Below are 21,768 nucleotides of genomic sequence, written 5' to 3'. Positions count from 1 at the left end.
ACAACCACAACCGTAAGGCCTAATTCTAAATTCTAAACTTGAACTTTTAAAGAATTTGTCCTGGTAGCTCTGCAATGGGTTGTTATTATTATTACTTTAAAATCTTACAGACTTTTCACCTACTATGTGTTTCTTAATATAACAGAAATAAAATAGGGCTGATTAAACACAAACTATTTAAGAGGAACTTCTACAAACCAAATGAATTTATGACAAAATTAAAAGAAGATGTACATATTTTTTCCATCTAAGCCTACAGAGAAAGTTTGTCAATAGAAACTAAATCAAACGCCAAGATGTGAACATCTTAATTATAACAGTAATTTGAGAATAGATTCTCATACTCTCAGAACTCATGAAGACAGAGAGTTTCAGAAAAGGAATAAATGTCTCTCTGTGTCTCATGAATAAAAAAAAGAAAGCGAATAAATTTTGCTGTTTATCATAAGCATATTTCACCCTTATCAGCAAGTTTGAAAGGTAATATTTTCAGGATTTAGGCTCTGTTGATAAATCCTAATTAATTTTTCAGCAAAGTTATCTGTTTCATGCAAAATTTCTGTTAAAAATGCTTTAAAATTACATAAACAAATTTTTCATTACCCACATAATGAAAATAAAATCAATGTACAATTTTTTAAATGCTGGTAGCTGTTGAAACAGTTTAAAAAGCATCCTTATGGTTTTAAAATTACAACCTAAGAGAGTATATTAAAGAATAGATTTAGATTTTAAAAATCAAAGAATTAGATAAAAGCAACATAGGATATTGCAGAAATATGACCTAAACAGTGTATTTCTTCTTTTTATTGAGGTATAATTGACAAATAACATTATATTAGTTTCAGATGTAAAACATAATGATTTGTTATTTGTATATATTGCAAAATGATCACCACAATGAGTCTAGTTAACACCTGAAAAATTATTCCCTCTTCTGCACAAATTCTAAAAAATCTGGACCACTCTACCTCAACCCCAGCCCACAGCTTACTGGAAACAGAGAACTGAGAGAAACTAAGGTACTTGTACAGGCTGTCATACCAACAGCAGCAAGAAGCAACAATTAACAGAAAGGGAAAACCAAAAAATGAAATTAACAGTCAAGAGCTCTAAAAGCTGTAGATAGGCCTACATATGCCAAGACTCTGTGAGGCATTTTATTCCACAATGTAATAATGTATAAATACAAAGATGTTAAATTATATTCAAAATACTTACTACTAATATAGGAAGCTAATGTATTTTAAGTTTCCCCAAAAAAATAATAAAATAGAAAAAAATACTTTGAGTTATAGAAAAGTTGACCTTCCTAGGATGCATTTATGTGAACCACCATTCCTTAGAGAATTTTATTATTATATTTACACATGCTATTGATTATAAAAATTAAGTGAAATCTGTCTAGCAGCCTTCTAGCCTATGAGATCCAACATGCCCTGCACATGCTCTCAAAAGGGAGATTTCACTAAGATGTGAGAGAAACTAAGAAAAACTAAAGACTGAAAATCACAGTCTTCAATCCAATCCAAATGATTCCAAGGCTACTCCTACACATGAACACCCACTATGCACAAGGCTTTATACATTACATCTAGAGTACAATCTTATAAATCAAGTATTACCTACCCCGTTTTATTGAAATTTGAGATTCAGTAGTAAATTACTACATCAAGTTCATGACAAGGAGTGGAGTACCCAAGTTGCTCTGGGTCTGAAAAGTGCCTGCTCTTTCTATTACGCCATCCCAAAACTTGCCAAAAATTTTAATTGATATAATTCATCTTTATAAGCTATAACCAAATAAAAAATAAATTTAAAATATTTATTATACTGAATTCTACCATGAAAGGATTAACTAGGGGCAATTTTCATTTCTCAAAGTATACTCCTGGAAACACCATACTCCCACAGCGTAACAGGTATTGCTGGCAGGGGCAGAAAGATGGGAGTTGTATTAATGCATCTTCAAAATGCTGGTTTGCTTTTTTATGATAGTTCTCAGGATCTTTAACATACTTAGTCTTTGGCACTGTGACTCTACAAATAGAGGATTAAGGAAACCTTTCTCCATGGACACTCCATAGGTACTACCATTCCCAAGAACACACTTAAGAAATCCTGCTACATATGATTCAATGAAGACAATCTTAAATACTAGGTTTTCAGAATCTAAGTCAGCACTGATTATGTCGAAACTTAAAACAGACTGAAAAACTATCCAAGAAAAATCTTGGTCAAAGTAGAAATGCAACTAACTATAATTCTCATGACTCCACCTTATATTCAACTTATAGAGACAAAAAGGTAGGAGTGGTATAGATGTGGAGGAGTATTGACAATTCTGACTCCATCTTTGGCCCTACATGTCCCATGACTCTAGGAAGTTAATGTATGCCCTAGCTGGAATGCTGGAAGCTTGTTCTGATCTTCCCTAAAGCTGTTTCGATAACGAGTAGAGATAACATATTTTCTTCCCCTCCCTTCCCTCTGGCACACAAATGGCACCACTCTAGATAACTACCCTTTGACCTCACCACAATACTGTAAAATATGTGGATTAAGGTACAGGCTTTGCAGAGAATAGCTGCATAGCAACTGGATCACCATCCGCCTTGATCCCCCCTGTCAGTAAGTTACCCTAAATAAATCTCTATGTAAATGATATGAAGTGGCTTGCTTTGTTTCTCAGTCACAAACTGCCTTCTCAGTCTGGAGGACACTTTACTGTCCTTCCTCCACCTTCTAACAAGACAACATCCAAATAAGCCAATATTAAGAAGATTAATTTTGAAAAGCTTTAAAGCTACAAACAAAAGAGCAGTACAATAAAGACCATATATCTTTTCCAATGGACACCATATACCATAACATTTTGTCACATCTGTATTCTCAATCTCTCACTTTCTATTTATATATATATATATATATATATATATATATATATATATATATATATCCACATATACATATATACACACATACCACACAAATGAGCATACTTTATTTTTGCTACACCAAAGTAAGTTGCATTTACCACATGATACTTCACATTTAAATTCACCAGCTGGTATCTAAGAACAAAGACATTCTTCTATATAATCTGATTCTACATAACATGATTCAATATCATTAATATCAGTTAACAACTGATACATAACAAAACACTTCCAAAATTTAATGACTTAAAACAATAGGCATATGTTATTGCTTATGAGTCTACCAGTCAGGTGGGTGGTTCTGTCCTAGCTGGATGGCTCTGTCCTAGCTGGGTTAACTCATTTGTCTGTGATCAGTTTTGCTAATCTACATTACAGTCTCTCACAAATTTGGGAATTGGCGGACTATAAACTAGGATGGCCTCAAATGGGAAAACTGAATTCTCCTCCAAGTCTTTTGCTCTCTAGTAGATTAGCCAGAGCTTGATCAGACAGCAATGTCATGGTTCCAAGAAAGTAGAAGCACACAAGAATTCTTAAGAAGCCTATGCTCATAAATGGCACACCACCATTTCTGCCACCTTCTGTTGGCCAGCCTGTATTCATGAGGTGGGGAAACAGACTCCATCTCTTAGTAGGAGTAGCCCCAAAGTCACATTGCAAAAAGCATGGGTACAAGAAAGATGAAGAACTGTGGCCATTTTTGCAATCTGTCATATCTAATATCCAAATTTCCCAAATTATCTCTGAAACTCTTTATTGCTTTTTTTTTTTTTTTTGGTGATTCCTTTCTTTCCTCCCTCTCTCCCCCACCCCTTCCCTTTTGTTTCCTCCTTCAGAAGAAATAAGAAGATCCAACCAAGGTTCATAAATTATGTGGTTTCTAAGCTTGCCATGAATCTTTTTTTTTTTAAAGATTTAATTCATTTATTTGAGAGAGAGAGAGCAAAGGGCAGAGGGAGAGAGAGGCGGCCAAGCAGACTCTGTGCTAAGCTTGAAGCCCAATGCAGGGCTCACCCCACAACCCCAAAACCACAACCTGAGCTGAAATCAAGAGTTGAACACTCAACCAACTGAGTCACCCAGGTGCCCCGCCATCAATTCTTTAATTTAGAGCAGCCCCTTAACTTTATTTCTTTCATAATATTCACATTTCATAATAGTTGCTCTAAAGAAAACTAAATGGACTAGATTTTAATGTCTCTAAATACTCATTTCACATTGTATAAAATAAACCCTAAATATGAAATTATGTCTTTTGCTTATAGAAAAAAAATCCCCTAATCATGGGTCACTGTATATTCTGCATGTTCTATATGTAATATCCTTGAGGGCCCAAATTAAGATTTTCCTATATTATTCTCTATCTCCTCTCTCATCACTTCCCTACTTTTCCACAAAAGGAATTTATACTAATACAGTAACCCTGCACCCCCTTATCTGTGGTTTCACTTTCCATGGTTTCGGTTACTCAGGGTCAACCTGATCTGAGAGCAAATGAGCCTTCTTCTAACATATCATCAGAAGATAAATAGTAGCCTAACACACTGCAGCACAATGCCTATGTCATTCACCTCATATCATAACACATAGGCATTTTATCATCTTACATCATCACAAGAAGAAAGGTGAGTACACTACAGTAATATATTTTGACAGAGAGAGAGACCACATTCACAATACTTCTGTTACAGGAAAACTGTTCTATTTTATTGTTTGCTACGGTCATTAACTTCTTACTGTGCCTCATTTATAAGTTAAACTTCCCCATAGGTAAGTATGTACAGGAAAAAAGATAGTACATAGAGGGTTTGCTACTATCCATGGTTTCAGGCATTCACTGTGGGTCTTGGAATATGTTCCCCATGGATTAAGGTGGGACTATTAAACACATATTTGAACTGGGGTATAAAGCTTTCCCTGATTCTTGGAAGCAAGTAGTGTTAGCAACTCTTCCTGTATGCTCCCTACCTACCTGAGGCGCTGCTGGTGAACGTTTTTAATACCACATGAGGAGCGTGACTTTCCCCAGACCACAGCACCCTGGAATAAAAATTGGTCTCATTCCGATTTTTTGTTTGTTTAAGTCTCTAGTTCTTAATTCTGCCAGCTATTACAGGAGTCTAACCCTCAAAGCCTCATTCAGTACTTGGGAGCCATTTTTCACAAGTGCTTACAAATGGGTCCTAATGGCTATTTTGTGACATCTACACAGTTCCCCCTCCTTAACTCCAGCCTAAAACTCACTTTCTCTGCACCCCTTTTTTTTTTTTTGTAATTAGCATGGGCCCTACCACTGTCTGTCTATTCTTCCATATGTCCTCCCTCTCAACTGTGATGTGGAAGGAGAAATTATGTTATAAAGTTTTGTCATTTCCCAGTGTTCTTATCTAACACTGTCTATTTTGCTGCAACAATTCACTGCTAAATGTTTGTCTGTGCATGTCATTATTTTCCTGCTTTTTCCTCATCATTAACAGCATGTAGAGGCAGATGTAGTCACAATAGACATCAACAAATTCCTCTGAGACACAAATTCTTGAGTAAGCAATAGAAAACCCTCCAGATATATACTGGAAGCATCTGATTCACTCACCAGTTATCTATTGGCAGAGCCTGTGCTGAGATGGAACTTGCTTCGTACAAATTCTGCGCCAAGGACTTGGGTTAAAGTAGAGTATCACTTATACTCTCACTCTGTGTACTACATATTATAAAGTGACTCCATATCAGACCATATAGATTCACAAGTAGAATTGACTTCCACTGAATAAGTAAGCACTTTATCTTCATTACCATCTGGTTTTCATTAACATTTACTTCCAAGAATGATGTAGTAAGCTCTGCCTTATTATCTATGTTTCATTCTGGTAAACTTGGAAAACCCAGGAAGATTTCCATATTACCCTCTTCCTTCATTTCATTCCTATATTGGCCTGATCCTAGGTTTGTGTTTCATACTGACACTCATAATATCAAAAGGTTAAGGCACTAGCATTTTTCAACTCACACTAAAAGGAAATACCATAATTTAACTGGGCATACATGAGGCCAGAATAAAATAGTGAGTGACACCTTCACCTCCAGTGGAATAGTTCCTTACAAATGCTATCTGGTTCTTCATTCCTACTGTATCTAAACTCATTCATAATATGTGTGACTTACATGGATGGCTGGTACTGACCTGGCCAGGACTCCCACGCTACTCCTACACCGCCAACAACTACAGCCTGACAAACACATGTGTTAGTTAGCACTAAATATAATATTATGATAACACAGGAGGTGCTGAGATTCATAACTTTCATCCAGAAGCCATTTACATCATGATCATATTATCCATAATACATATTTTCCAGTTGCCCAAAATGAGGGGAAGGAGGGAGAGATAGGAGACTGGGGAAGAAGAGAATATTACTATTATGAGCTTGATAAGGTCTGATGAAATGATCCTAATTTAAATCCTAAATAATCTCTAAAAAAATCTCCAAGAGAATAGAGTTTACAAGACGTACAGTGGATGTGTACCTCTCTGTCATGCTCACCAACGAAGAAGACTGAGATAAAGCAATGAAAACCAGAATGCCCCTCTGAACTATGAGACACACAAAAATAAAGGCAGATCCTGCCCAAAGGCAGTAAGTGAACTAATCTCTGGACCATGGGAATATTTCTTAATCCAGGATGAACTTCATAGTATCAGACCTAAGAATTCTGATGATGCCTGATCAGATGTTAGTTGCTCCTAATAATTCATGTAGTTTTCCTGTGTTGGAAAGTAATCAATGTACCATGGTTATTCTTTTTTCCCCTAAAACACATTCAAAATATCTTATAATAGTGTTACAATGTAAAATACTGTTTTGATAATTACACCAAAGTATAATCAAAAGTATCAGAGCGCCTCGGTGGCTCAATCAGTTAAGCGTCTGTCTTCAGCTTAGATCAAGATCCCGGAGTCCTGGGACTGAACCCTGCACTAGGCTCTGTGCTCAGTGGGGAGTCTGCTTCTCCCTCTGACTCCCCCACCACGCACTCTCTCACTCTCTCAGATAAATAAAATCTCTTTTTTTTTAAGTATCAATTTTACTTTGTTTATCCTGTTAACCCAGAGTTTGTCCAATAATAAAATTAAAATCTTTTTACTGTAATATCTTATGGTAAAAACAAAAACCCAAATACAAAAAACATGATTCTTGATCCTAATTGTCTATTTTAAACAATGGAAACTTTGGATTCATAAAATAAGATAAAAATAGAGAAGGAGACAAACCATAAGAGACTCTCAACAATAGGGAACAAACTGGGGGTTCCTGGAGAGGAGGTAGGCGAGAGGATTGCGTAACTGGGTGATGTAATGAGCACTGGGTGTTGTTAAATGGAAATGATGAATCACTAAATTCTACCCCTGAAACTAATAATATGCTACATGTTAACAAAACTGAATTTAAATTAAAAATTTTAAAGAAAAAACTTAGTTTTAAAAAGCCAACTATAATAACAATATCGTATCCCCAAATTAACTAATTCCTTAATATCATCAAGTAACCAATCATTAAATGAGTGAATTCTTACATTTCTCTGAAAAAAAAAAAAAGATCATATACATATTATCCCTATCCCAATAGAGTAGATAGCTGTTTGTAAATATTTATATTTTAATTAAAGGCACATTCTTAGTTTTACAGAGAAAGACTTCCAAGTACATTTTATTCAAACTGATCTATATCAAGTTATATTTGTGGGTCTCTAGATCATATTCTTATACTCTTTTAATTCTCTTCCCACCTCCTATGTTCACATATCCAGGTCCACATACTTTTCCTTTAAGGGAGAACTCAGTCTAGGCACAATATTAGTACACTTAACCTAACATCACAGATATTTTCCTGAAACTTTTTATCAAAGCATTTTCTTCTAAACTGCTCCTGCTAACTTATAATATTTCTTCTAAATTTGATAAATAAGTATTTAATTAAAAATTAAATAAATTCAAGAAATCACATGATATTTGTCTTTGTCTGACTTACTTTGCTTAGCATTATTTTCTCTAGGTCCATGCATGTCCTTGCAAATGGCAAGATTTCATTCTTTTTGGATTGTTTTCATAATTTGGCTATTATAAATAATGTTGCTATAAACACAGGGATAAATATATTCCTTTGAATTAGTGTTTTTGTGTTTTGGGATAAATACTCATTAGTACAATTACTGGATCACAGAACAGTTCCCCCATTTTTAAGTTTTCGAGGAACCTCCTACTGCTTTCCACAGTGGCAGCACTAGTGCACTCCTACCAAGAGTGCACAGGGGTTCCTTTTCCTTCACATCCTTCCCAACACTTGTTCCTAGTGTTGTTGATTCTAGTCATTCTGACAGGTGTATGGTGGTATTAGTGTGGATTTTTTCTTTTTTCTTTTTTTAAAGATTTTATATATTTATTCAGAAGGAGAATGTGTGTGTGTCTGTGTCCATGTGAGTATGGAGAGGGGGAGAGGGAGAGAGAGAATCTCAAGCAGACTCTGCCCTGAGCACAATGCAGAGCTTAATTTCATGACACTGACATCATGACCTGAGCCAAAATCAAGAGTTAGATGCTCAACTGACTGAGCCATCCAGGTGCCCCACGGTGTGATTTTTATTTGCATTTCTCTGATAATAAGTGATGTTTAGCATCTTTTCATTTGTCTGTTGGCCATCTGGATGTCTTCTTTGGAGAAACATCTGCTCATGACTTATGCCTATTTTGTAACTGGATTATTTGGTTTTTCGGTGTTAAGTTATATAAATTTTTAATCTATTTTGGATACTAACCCTTTATTGGATAAGTCATTTGCAAGTATCTTCTCCCATTCAGAAGGTTGTCTTTTAGTTTTGTTTATTGTTTCCTTCACTGTGCAGAAGGTTTGTATCTTAACGTAGTTCCAATAATTTATTTTTGCTTTTATTTCCCTTGTCTCAGGAACTACACCTAGAAAAATGCTGCTAGAGCCAAAGCCAGAAACATTTCTGCCTGTGTTCTCTTTTAGGATTTTTATGGTTTTAGGATTCACATTTAAGTATTTAATTCATTTTGAATTTATTTTTATGTATGGTGTAAGAAAGTGGTCTAGTTTCATTCTTCTATATATTGCTGTTCATTTTTCCCAATATCACTTGTTGAACAGACTTTTTCCGATTGGATATTCCTTCCTGCTTTGTCGAAGATCAATTGACCATATAACTGTGGGTTTATTCTTCAGTCTTCTATTCTGTTCCATTGATCTATGTGTCTATTTTTGTGCCAGTGCCATACTGTTTTGATGACTACAGCTTTATAATACAACTTGAAGTCTACAATTGTGATGCCTCCAGCTTTGCTTTGCTTTTCCAAGACTGTTTTGGTTATTCACGGTCTTTTGTGGTTCTGTATCAGTTTTAGAGTTGTTATAGTTCTGTGAAAAACATTGTTACTATTTTGATAGAGATTGCTCTATCAATCTCTATCCATTGCTATGACAGAGACTGCTCCAGGAAGTCTTCACATTTTAATATTTGTTTTTCCAATCCATGAGCATGGAATGTCTTCCCATTTGTTTGTGTCATCTTCAATTTCTCTCAACAATGTTTTATAGTTTTAAAGAATATAGGGCAGGGCACCTGCCTGGCTCAGCTGGTGGAGTGTGTGACTGTTGATCACACTGTAGTGAGTTGGAGCCCTACACTGAGTTAATTAAAAATAAAATCTTAAAAAAAAAAAAGAATATAGGCATTCATCTTTTTAGTTACATTTATTCCTAGGTATTTCATTATTTTTGGTATAATTATAAATGGGATTGCTTTCTTAATTCCTCATTCTGTTGCTTTGTTTTTAGTGTAGAGAAATGCATCAGATGTACACTGATTTTGCATCTTGTGACCTTACTGAATTCATTTATCAGTTCTGGAAGTTTTTTGGTGGAGTCTTTAGGGTTTTCTACATATAGTATCATGTCATCTGCAAATAGTGACAGTTTTACTTCTGCCTTAACCAGTGTGGATACCTTTTATTTCTTTTTGTTTGATTACTATGGTTGGACTTCCAGTAATATGTTGAATAAAAGTGATAAGAGTGGACTTCCTTATCTTGTTCCTAACCTTATAGTGAAAGCTCTCAGTTTTTTAATATGATGCTCATTCTTCATTCATGGCTTCTACTAAGTCAAGATAACTGGAAAATTTTAATGCTCTGTAAAGTGGGCATTCCTTTGATTTTGATTTTCAATAATACTATGGGGCAGACTTAGGACTCTAATGACTGGCCTTATAATTACATTAAAATCATAATCCTTATACTTTTGAATACAACACCTTATATGATCTAGTCTCTGCCTTCCTCTCCAAATTCACTTCCTGTCATTCCTACCTTTTCTATGTCAACAAAACCAGACTTTCTGCCCCTCCAATATGCTCCAACATATTCCCTTCCTAAGATCCTGAATTATGCTATCATTTTGGCCTGGAAGGCTCTCTCTACTGTGGCTGCCTGCAGCGCATGGTGTAATTTTCAAATAAAAGGTCACCTTCTGGGGTGTCTGGGTGGCTCAGTTGGTTGAGCATCTCCCTGTGGCTCAGGTCATGACCCTCAGGGTCCTGGGATTCAGTCCTGCATAGAGTTCCCTGCTCAGTGGGGAATCTGCTTCTCCCTCCACCCTTGCACCCACTTGTGCTTGCTCTCTCTCAAATAAATAATCTTTAAAAACAGACTAAATAATATTTAAATAAAGACTAAATAATCTTTAAATAAAGACCTCCTTGGGCACCTGGGTGGCTCAGTTAAGTGTCCACCTTCAGCTCAGGTCATAATCTCAGGCTCCCTGTTCAACAAGGCATCTACTTCTTCTCCCTCTCCTCCTCCTCTCCACTGTGCTCTTTCGTGTGCATTCTTCCTCAAATAAATAAATAAAATCTTAAAAATAAATAAATAAGTTAATTGATTAAATAAAATGTCACTTCCTCGGAGGCTTTCTCTGACTACACAGAGTAGACATTTCTACTTTCTCTCTACCCTTCTGCTTTATTTTGTCATTATTCTCATTATTTATTACTATATAAAACTGTATTAATTTATTACTGCATCTGTACCTTGTCTGTCTCAACGCACTCACCTCCATTGACATGTAAGCATTATGAAGGTGGAGACTTAGATCATATACAGGAGTACCTGGTACACAGTGAGCACACTGTATATGTTAGTTGAACTAGGTGTCTGAGCTGATGTCCCACAGCTTAGCCCATTACTATTTACTATCCTCAAAGTCAAAGGCCAATAGAAAGCCACTCCAACTGCAAACTATCTGAATTTATTAATGGTAGATTCTTCGAAAAGGTGGTAAAGAGGGGCACCTGGGTGGCTCAGTCAGTTGAGCATCTGACTCTTAATTTCAATTCAAGTCATGATCACAGGGTAGGGAGACTGAGCCCTGCATCAGGCTCCACACCCAGTGCAGAGTCTGTTTGATATTCTCTCCCCCCCCACCGACCTTCTCCCTGCGTATGTACACACACCCTCTCTCTAAAATAAATAAATCTATAGATAAATAGATAGGTAAATGGTGGTAAAGAATATGTATAATTGGGGTCTATTATTAAAGCCCACTCAACTTCCTATAAAACTATGGACAAAGAAAGCCTAATCTGTACAGTGTAAAAAGAAATTGGAACACATTTTCAAAGGTACAATATACTAATAAGTCAGTGATTGGGCAGGGAACTAAAGACTCACTCTTTCAAGGAAGGGGATAAACTACATTTTACACCCAGTAAAATGATTTCATAACTTAGAACTTTATCCAAACTATTGTTTAGAGGATTAACAAAGTTAAACAAGTTTCTTTAAACACTATACAAACCATTTAAATGTTTATTGTGGATCTCTGGCCTGACAATATAACGTTTAAAGTTTCTCAAACTTATTTGACCATGGAATGCCTTTCTTTAAACTATTAATTTACATATCCTGGAAATCAATTTGAGAGAGGCTTCTGTAAAGGTCATAAAAGCTACTGTGGAGGATTCCTGGGTGGTTCAGCAATTTAGCTCCTGCCTTCAGCCTAGGGCATGATCCTGGCGTCCCAGGATCGAGTCCCACGTCAGGCTCCCTGCATGGAGGCTGTTTCTCCCTCTGCCTGTGTCTCTGCCTCTCTCTCTCTCTCTCTCTTTCTCTCTCTCTCATGAATAAATCAATAACAAATCTTTAAAAAAATAAATAAATAAAAGCTACTGTGTTAGCAACTATGAGAGTACACTATTTTTTTTAAGATTTTATTGATTTATTCATGAGAGACAGAGAGAGAGAGAGAGAGAGAGGCACAGACACAGGCAGAGAAAGAAGCAGGCTCCATGCAGAGAGCCCAACACAGGACTCGATCCCGGGTCTCCAGGGTCACACCCTGGGCTGAAGGTGGTGCTAAACCACTGAGCCACCCAGGTTGCCCAGAGACAGCACACTATTTAGCCTGATCATTAATAGTTTGGAGAACAAAAGTTTCTTTTTTTTCCAATTTCTTTCTTTAGCTGAAGTTTTTAACCAAAATTGTCTGACTCCTCTGTTTTTTACAGTTATTTTCTTTCAACACTTTTAACTATTTATTTTCTTATTTTATTATGCTGTATAAAGTCTATAAATCTACACTGCATAAAGACTTTAAATAGTTATGGGCATCTTTGTCTTGTTTTGTTTTGTTTTGTTTGAATACAAATAGCTCCAGTTCTCCAGTATATAATACAATACTTACTTTAACTTTTGGTAATTAATTTCTAACAAGTTTCGATAATTTCTTCCTACTCCTTTTTTAAGATTTTATTTATTTATTCATGAGAGACAGAGAGAGAAACAGAGACATAGGCAAAAAGAGAAGCAGGCTCCCTGCAGTGAGCCCACTGTGGAACTTGATCCCAGGACCCCAGGATCATTACCTGAGCCAAACGCAGATATTAAACCACTGAGCAACCCAGGTGCCCCTCTTCCTATTCCTATTTCACTTAGAACTTCTACTGGGAAAGACTACTAAATTTTATCAAATATCAATGTTATCATATAATATCATGTGATTATAACTTCACTTGTTAAATAATGAATTATATTGAAAACTTCTTGATGGTAAAATTTCCTAATTATAAAATATCCTTGCATTCCTAGAATAAACCTTACTTGATCATAGGATACTATTAATTTAGATTACCTGCTAAATTTAAGTCCTTAAGAAATCAGATACTTGATTTCCTGATTAATGAATGTCACTTTAAACATGAAAATGAATGTTACATTAAGTACTTGGAAAGATAGTAAAACAAAGATAAAAAAGAAATTAAAGCTGCATAGTTCTATTTACCAATATTTTAATCAAATTGTATTATCTTGCTCCAGTTATATTCAGTATAGATTCCCAAATTTTAGTTCCCTGTAGATCAAATTAATTTTTAAATTGTGCTGTGGAAACAAATTACATCTTTTGTCTGTTATCCTAAAGATCAATTCCAGAAAACATAAACTATCCAGGAATGTGAAGAGGAATTTTGAAGGCAAATTACAAATATCAGAAAGTAAAAAGATGAGACAAATAACCTAAAAACAACAGTTTTTTACCTAAAATATTGTGTTTCACCTCAACAATACCAACCATATTTTGTAATTTATAATACTACAAATAGTGCATTCTTATGAACTACTATGAATACTAATCACCTGAACACCAACCATATTTTATAATTTATAATACTACAAATATGCATTCTTATGAACTACTATGAATACTAAAAATTAATCATACAATATAACAATATTGTGTTGTTACAAAGCTGCTCAAATATTCCCTGTAATATTCTTGAGTCCTAGGCAAATAGATATAATGCAAAAGAATCTTAATAACCATTTAATCAATCTCTTCAACTACTTTCAAAAAGCAATCATTAAAAAATAAACATATATTATGTATTAGACTCAGATACAAGTGAATCTTTACTATAAAAAGTAACAAAGTAATAGTCATAACCTCAAAAAGTCAATTGAGTCCACTTAATAGCATCAGTCTGATCCACTGAGCTCGCTACTAAACTGTACTGGAATTTATATCAACTCTTTTTCAAAGTTTCCATATTTATTTAAACAAACCTGATACTACCAGGTAAAATCAAAGTAAAGTTAAGACCAAGAATATGTAAACATCAGGATTCCTAATACTCTAATCTCCTACTTTATTGGCAAGTTTATTATAATACAATTGCTTAAAAAAAATTGAAAGATATGAAGGTATTAAGTGAATTATCAACAGTACTCACGCATCATTTGAGCAAGTCATAAATTCTCCCTTTATTTTGGGATGCCATGAACCAGTATGAAGCATTGCTGTATGACCCTTAAAAAATAAAAGTATAAGAAAGATATTTTTAAAAGATTCTTAACAATAAATAAAAGGACCAGAAACTGACATACCATACTTAAAAGTAAAACTTTTAATCCTCTCAAGAACACACTATTTTAATTAGAAACATATTATATCCTACCAATTTTATTTCATAATATGCTTTGTTTATATTACTTTGTTTAATTTACTGTATAACTCCCCTGCCCAGAAGTTAACACAGTGTTAATACAGGACAGGTGCTTAATAAGGAAGGATAGAAAGGAAACTGACAGCCTCTCTTTAGGAAACAAAGGGAAAGACCATAATAGGAGATAGGCCCTTCTTTTTTAAAGACTCTTTTCTCATTGGAAAATAAGAATAGAAAATATTTACAAATAACCAAGACAATAGCAAGAGGTTGAAGGGGAAAATCCACACTTCCTAAAAATATGGCAACAAGCTTGATTCTGCATCTGTAAGAATAAATATGTGAGAAATGGAGAAACATCTGTAAAATGATTCAAGAAGATTAGACCTACTAATTACATAAAAATACTGCAATTAAAACAATGTAATATTGGTATATGAACATACATAATACATACCATATCAACCACAGAGTACATATCAAACATGAATATACATACACATGGACACACATTTCCCTTCTAGGTGCAAAGTCAGCTAGAGTGATTTCATACAATGTGTTCAGATGGGGGAGAAAAAAGCCTAGTATCTAATAATGGCAGAAATCTCTTATTCTGTAGGAGTCCAAAATAAAGCTATGGAGTAAGGAGTAAAATGTACATATTTAAATGACTTAGAAGGAAAATAACTGTAGCTCTCTGGAAAGAATGAATTGGATGTAACTGGAGTACCCACATATAAACCTGGAGATCATCTATAGTCCAAGTTGCCCGCAATACCTCAAACAGGATCTGGCCAACTCCTGACAATCTGCTTATGTTTACAGGGTACCAATGGAGACCAGAGATGAGCAGTAGGGAAGCATGAACTGAAGTAATGGACTAGATGGGAAGCTTGAGATTCCATTTTCTCTCTTGAGTTTAAGATTGCACATTTAACTACCAACTTGACATCTGCATAGACATTTCAAACATAATAGTAAGCCAATAGGGAAACCTTAATTCTTAATGTCTCCTTCATTTGCAATCAACTTCTTCCATAGTTGCTAAAACTACAAACTATAAACCTAAAACCCTCTCTCCACCCAAATTCAATCCCCTAGCTAGTTTTGTCAGTTCAACCCAAAATACATGTTAAATCTATCCACTTTTTTCCTTATTCACCTCACCATTCTTAGAGGAACCAACATTATTTCATACCTCTATGTCAGTTATTATACACTGCCCCTAGTCTCTCCACTTTTATTCTTACCTCTTATGTTCTACCTAGCAATCAAGATAGTCTTTTTTAAGATTTTTATTTATTCATGAGAGACATGTAACTTTTCACTTTGCCTCAACAGAAGCAAAGACATAGGCAGAAGGAGAAGTAGACTTCCTGTGGGGAGTCTGATGCAGGATTCGATCCCAAGACCACAACTTGAGCCTAAGGCAGACGCTCAACTACTGAACCACCCAAGTGTCCCTCAAAACAGTCTTTTAAAAATATATTCCTAGGGTGCCTCAGTGGCACAGTTTGTTAAGCATCCAACTCTTGGTTTCAGCTCAGGTCATGAGATCAAGCCCCATATTGTGTTCTGCACTCAGTCAGTGGAGTCTGTTTAAGACTCTCTCACCTTCTCTATCTGCCCCTCCTCCCCACCCACCCCCACTCCATGCTTGTACTCTTTCTCTCTTATAAATAAATAAATCTGTAAATACACACACTTCCAAAAATGTCACTGCTTATTGTCCTCCACTTGTTCTCCAACCTCTTTACACAGTGTACAATAACTCACATGTTCTGGCTCTTGCTTTCTTTACAACTGCATTTATTTTGTGTTCCCTCTTCCCCAAGAGACACTAATCCACGGCATTCTTTCATTTCCTCTAATACAACCAGCTCTTCCCCCATCTCAAGGCCTTCTCACACGCTTTTACATTTGTGGGAAAAGCTCTTTTTTCCACCTTTACATGACTGGCTTCTCATTCCTTCAACCCCAGTTTATATACCACTTATTCAAATAATAGGACCTAGCCCAATATCTAAGTATATATGGCCCATTCTGTTGTTCTCTACCAGAGTATCTGTCCATTTCCTTAATTACAGTCACCACAATTTATTATTCTCTATCTATTAAATTATTATTAGACTTCTGAAACTGCTGCTTTGCATATTCAAAAACAAGGCTGAGAGAAACCTAAAATTCAATATAAACAGAAACAAATGAACCCTACTGTATTTCAAATAAACAACAAATACACTGAAAGAATGAACAGAAGGTAATTGCCCAAGTAACCATATACTCTGTACTGGGTTAAATGGGGACCCCCACCCAAAAGATCTACTCATGCCTTCATCACTAGAAGCTGTGAATGTGACCTTAAAAAGTCAGAAGAGGGATGCCTGGGTGGCTCAGTGGTTTAGCGCCTGCCTTTGGCCCAGAATGCCCTGGAGTCCAGAGATAGCGTCCCATACCAGGCTTCCTGCATGGAGCCTGCTACTCCCTCTGCCTTTGTCTCTGCCTCTCTCTCGTGTGTCTCTCACGAATAAATAAATAAAATCTTTTTTAAAAATCTATTTTTAAAAAAAGTCAGAAGAGAAGACACAAATAGAAAGCTCTGTGAAGATAAAGGCAGAGAGTGGATTATGCTGCCACAAGCCAAGGAACACCCCAGGAGCTAGAGTAGGCAAGAAAGGATTCCTCTAGAGCTGCTGGGAGGAGCATGGCTATGTTAATACCTTGATTTCAAGAATTCTGGCCTCCAGGACTGTGCAAGGTTTTCTGTTGTTTTAAGCTACCAAGTGTGTAGTAATTTATTACAGTAGTCTTAGGAAACTAATATATACTCTCAAGCTAAAGACCAAAAGAACTATAAATAAATATTGAATTCTAGTTAATACATTTGTTTCTTCTTTGCCGTGGTATGCATTAACAATTCTGAAACTGCTTTCATTGCAATGAAGAATTAAGCAAATGAAGAAATGTTTTTGAGCACAATGGAAGTCGAATTTCTCTCTTTTGAGAAGGGAGTTAACAAGAGTGGAAAGAAGAAATACTAGAATAGAACCTATGGAATTTGACTGAAATCAGGGATATTATCAATATGAATCCATGATTTCTACCAGGCAGATGTAAACATAGGTGTATAATGTATGTGTGTAAGTTATGCTCCAGCTTTGTGTACTGAGATTGGCTGGAAGCAATGACACCCCAGCGACCCTAGCACAGAGATCCTGGTTTCTAAATTGCATTCTCCCCTAAAAGGAAATAGGGCTCCTTGAAGAAATGTTTGATTCTTGTTCATACAAGATGAACATGGAACATTTGGTTGTGCCAAAAAATAATAAAGTGCAAAAATGAGGCCGATGTGTTAAAGAATAAAGTGCAGGTTGAGAGGCTTCTACTGGGACAATTAGAGCATCAAAATAAATAAAGTTATGGATTATAAAAAAGTGACTAAAATAGGAACTCCTAGGTACATATAAGTAAATAAATAAAAGAAAGCCCTCTTTGCAGTAGAATGGTAATAAATATAAAATGAATGATAGGGGGATTCCTGGGTGGCTCAGCAGTTTAGCGCCTGCCTTTGGCCCAGGGCGCGATCCTGGAGTCCCGGAATCAAGTCCCACGTCGGGCTCCCAGCATGGAGTCTGCTTCTCCGTCCTCCTGTGTCTCTGTCTCTCTCTCTCTCTCTCTCTCTCTCTCTATCATAAATAAATGAATAAATAAATCTTTAAAAAAGTAAAATAATAAAATAAAATGATAGAGTTCGAAAAATCACCATTTGACAATCATCACAGGAATAACTGATTCAAGTGGGACACCAGGGTGGATCAGCGGTTGAGCATCTGCCTTCGGCTCAGGGCATGATCCCAGGGTCCTGGGATCGAGTTCTGAATCAGACTCCCGGAGGGGAGCCTGCTTCTCCCTCTGCCTATGTCTCTGCCTCTCCCTCTGTGTCTCTCATGAATAAATAAATAAAATCTTTAAAAATAAACAAAATATGTTTGATTCAAGCAAGAATCATCAATGAATGCTAATACTACTGAAGAAAGCTTGATAATTAATAGGGAGGGTACTTCCCTGCTCTCAAAACCTCCCTGCAATTTACTTACTAATTACAAGGAGAAAAGAGTAGAGAAGAAATCTGGGATTACACTACCTTAAACAAAGTGATCAAATTAACTTTACCAATACTGCGGTGCACTGGTATCACGTACTTCCTGATACGGGGACGTAAGAAGGACCCAATAGCTTTTCCATGACAGACTTTCTAGAAATGTATAACCAAACTCCAATGATGAGGAAAAACAGGCAAAATCAAATCCTACATCTGTTGCTACATATTTATAACTTCTACACATTTACAAAATAAATGACTTATTGTCTTCAAATATATCATTCTTTAAAAAAAAAAAAAAAAAGGCAGAGGAACTATTCCAAGTAGAGAAACAGAAAGATATGACTACTGAGCTTGGGAAAACAATCATAAAGGCGGTTATTGAGACAACTATGGACTATGAATTAGATAATAGTATTTTATCAATGTTAAATTCATGGTTATGTAAAAAGTTATAATGTTATTAGGAAAACCACACTGAAGAATTTAGTAATCAGGGAGTATGATGGCTGCAACTCATTTCAAAAGCTGGGGAATATTAAACACACACACACATAATTCTTATGTATGTGCATATACATATGTGAGGGGGGGTAAATAAGCGTGAAGGAAGGGAAGAGAGACAGAGTCTGTATTAGTTGCAGAAGGAAGAAAGGAGGGATAAGGAACGATAAAACAATGAGGCAAAATGTTAGCAACTGATGAATCTGAAAAAAGGATGTAAGGAAGTTCTACATACTCTTCTTGTAACTTTTCTGTAAACTTGAAATTATATCAAAATAAACACTTAAAAAATATTCTGGTTACTCTGTGAAGAAAAGTCTGTTGCAAAATCAAAACAGGAATTAAGAAGATAGTGATGTGTTTTATGTGAACACTGATAGTGGCTGGGACCCTAGCACAGCAATAAAGTGTTCAGAGGTAAGATGTGGGATATATTTTAAAGAGAAAGACAACCAGTTTCCCTAAAGAACTGGGTTTGGGCTATAACCACAGATGAAGGCAGTTTGAGAACTAAGCAACTGTGTTGTGTAAATGGTGACTATACAAAAATAGCATGTCATTCTCTCTGGCCAAGAACATGAACTCTCTTTTTTATTTAGGAAATTCTCTAAAAATGACTCTTGGTAGAAGACAGAGACTACCTCTCATAGAGAAGTGGAAAAGTCATGTGCTAACTTTGCCAGCCTCCCTTACAGATGTGACACAGGAACACAATCCAGCTCCAGCAACTACAATGCCCTTGAGCTGTAACTCAAGGACAATGGAGTGCTAACTTTCCACATTAGTCCATTTGGGCCACTATAATAAAAATACCATAAACTGTGTAGTTTATAAACCATAAACATTTTTTTCTCATAGTTCCAGAAGTCAAAGTTGAAGATCAAGGTGCCAGCAGATTTAGTGCCTGAACTTCCTAATTCACAGAGGCTGTCTTTTTGCTGTAACCTCACATGGTGAAGGGGTAAGAAAAATTTCTTGGGCCATTTTCACAGGGCACTAATCCCATTCATGAGAGTTCCACATTCATGACCTAGTCACCTCCCAAAGGCCCCACCTCCTAATACTATCACCTTGGGAGTTATGATTTCAACATATGAATTCTGGAGGATATTCAGATCATAGCAAACTCCTTAAGGAAAGCAGTACCACAGCTCCTGCAAGACAAAATTCTCTGCTCTTAAGGAGCAGTGGTACTCTGGGATATCCAATTGCCAGCAATGACCACCACAATTTTATCAGCCAAGTTTATAGCATAGTTTAGGACATTGTTCCTTCATTTCACAACAAGTGTGGTCCACTAAACTTCAAGCATTCTCATTATGCATTAAGTTAGGTAGAGTCAGTTTTGCTGCACACAGTCAAGAACAGGTACTGAAATCCTAGCTCATAATTTTGATCACAGAACTGGAGTGAATTCAAATATATTTTACAGGAGATTACAATTTCATTCCTAATGGAATACATACACAGTCTACTCTCTCTCTCCATCTGATTACAACAAAAAACTGAACAAAATAAGGAAGGGGCACCTGGGTGGCTCTCAGTTAAGTGTCTCTCTCTTTATTTTTTAAGATTTTATTTATTTATTCATGAGAGAGAGCGAGGCAGAGACACAGGCAGAAGGAAAAGCAGGCTCCATGCAGGGAGGATGGATCCTGCCCTGGGCTGAAGGAGGTGCTAAACTGCTGAGCCACCGCGGCTGCCCAAGTGTCTGACTCTTGATCTCACCTCAGGTCTTGATCTCAAGTCCCACATTAGGGTCCACATTGGGAGGAAGGAAAGGAAGCAAGGAGAGGAGGTGGGAGGGAAGGAGAGAAGGAAAAGGAGGGGAAGGCAAGGCGGAAGGAAGGAAGGAAGGAAGGAAGGAAGGAAGGAAGAAGGAACGAACGAACGAACTACCAGAAGTCGATGAATAGTGCATATGAGCAAACAAAAAGGGTATAAAACCCTGGTCTTAAAGAGCAGTCAGGAATGGTTTCTGCCTTCTCTGTTTCTTGACTTAGGCTCTGGGGCAGTCACAACTAACAGCTGAGAGCAAGAGCAGACAGAAAGTTCCAAAAAGAAAGATTCCTCTCTTTAAGGCATAGGGGTGGCAGGTGGGTGGTGAAGAGCCTGTGGGACAAAGCTCTGGTGATCTGATCTACCCTGTGCTGGCCAAGCACAAACAACAAAGCTGCAAGTCTCTCCTCAGTGCTGGCACCAGAAATTGGAAGTAGTCTCTACAGGTGAAAGAACTACTGATTTCCTCCTTTTCACACCAGGCAAGCGCTGGCTCTGGAGTGGTACTTCTCATCTTCCCAATCAACAGCAGTGGCCCTTTGAGGCCATTAGAGCAACGAGTGCCAGCAAAAAAACAGCAGCTGTCTTCTCAGTAACAGGAGCAGTCCTTCAGGGAGGATACTTGCTGGCTCTCCTGACCCTACACTGGGAAAGAGCCAGCAACAAAGAGGCATGGTGCCCACTCTCCTGAACCACAAGCAACAATAACAGCAAGCCCTGTGTGACAGAGCACTTTTGATACACCATGCTTTCCAGTAGGCCAGTATTAGCAACAAAGCCGATCACCTACCAACATATGTAGAATAGAACCCTTCGGATACCCTCTGCTTTACAATAGGAAAATGCCAACAACAGGTACACTGCCTTTTCCCATCAACACATAAGAAACAGCTGCTGTGGGGTAAAGAATTTTTTTATTTTTCCATCCCACAC

The 21,768-nt window shown here is 36.6% G+C and overlaps 1 protein-coding gene across 1 annotated transcript in view; it reads right to left on the bottom strand.

Annotated features, from left to right (window-relative positions):
* The window catches only part of WDR70 (WD repeat domain 70), a 294,429-nt gene that overhangs the window by 163,807 nt on the left and 108,854 nt on the right, over positions 1–21,768 (bottom strand). Inside the window, exon 9 of the mRNA XM_055325309.1 lies at positions 14,238–14,314. Within this exon, the coding sequence (XP_055181284.1) occupies positions 14,238–14,314 (77 nt within the window). The remainder of the gene's footprint in view (positions 1–14,237; positions 14,315–21,768) is intronic.

Source organism: Nyctereutes procyonoides, unplaced genomic scaffold, assembly GCF_905146905.1.
Source record: "Nyctereutes procyonoides isolate TBG_1078 unplaced genomic scaffold, NYPRO_anot_genome, whole genome shotgun sequence".
Classification (NCBI taxonomy): domain Eukaryota; kingdom Metazoa; phylum Chordata; class Mammalia; order Carnivora; family Canidae; genus Nyctereutes; species Nyctereutes procyonoides.
Note: the sequence above shows the minus strand (reverse complement) of the source record. Positions and strands in the feature narration are given on the sequence as shown.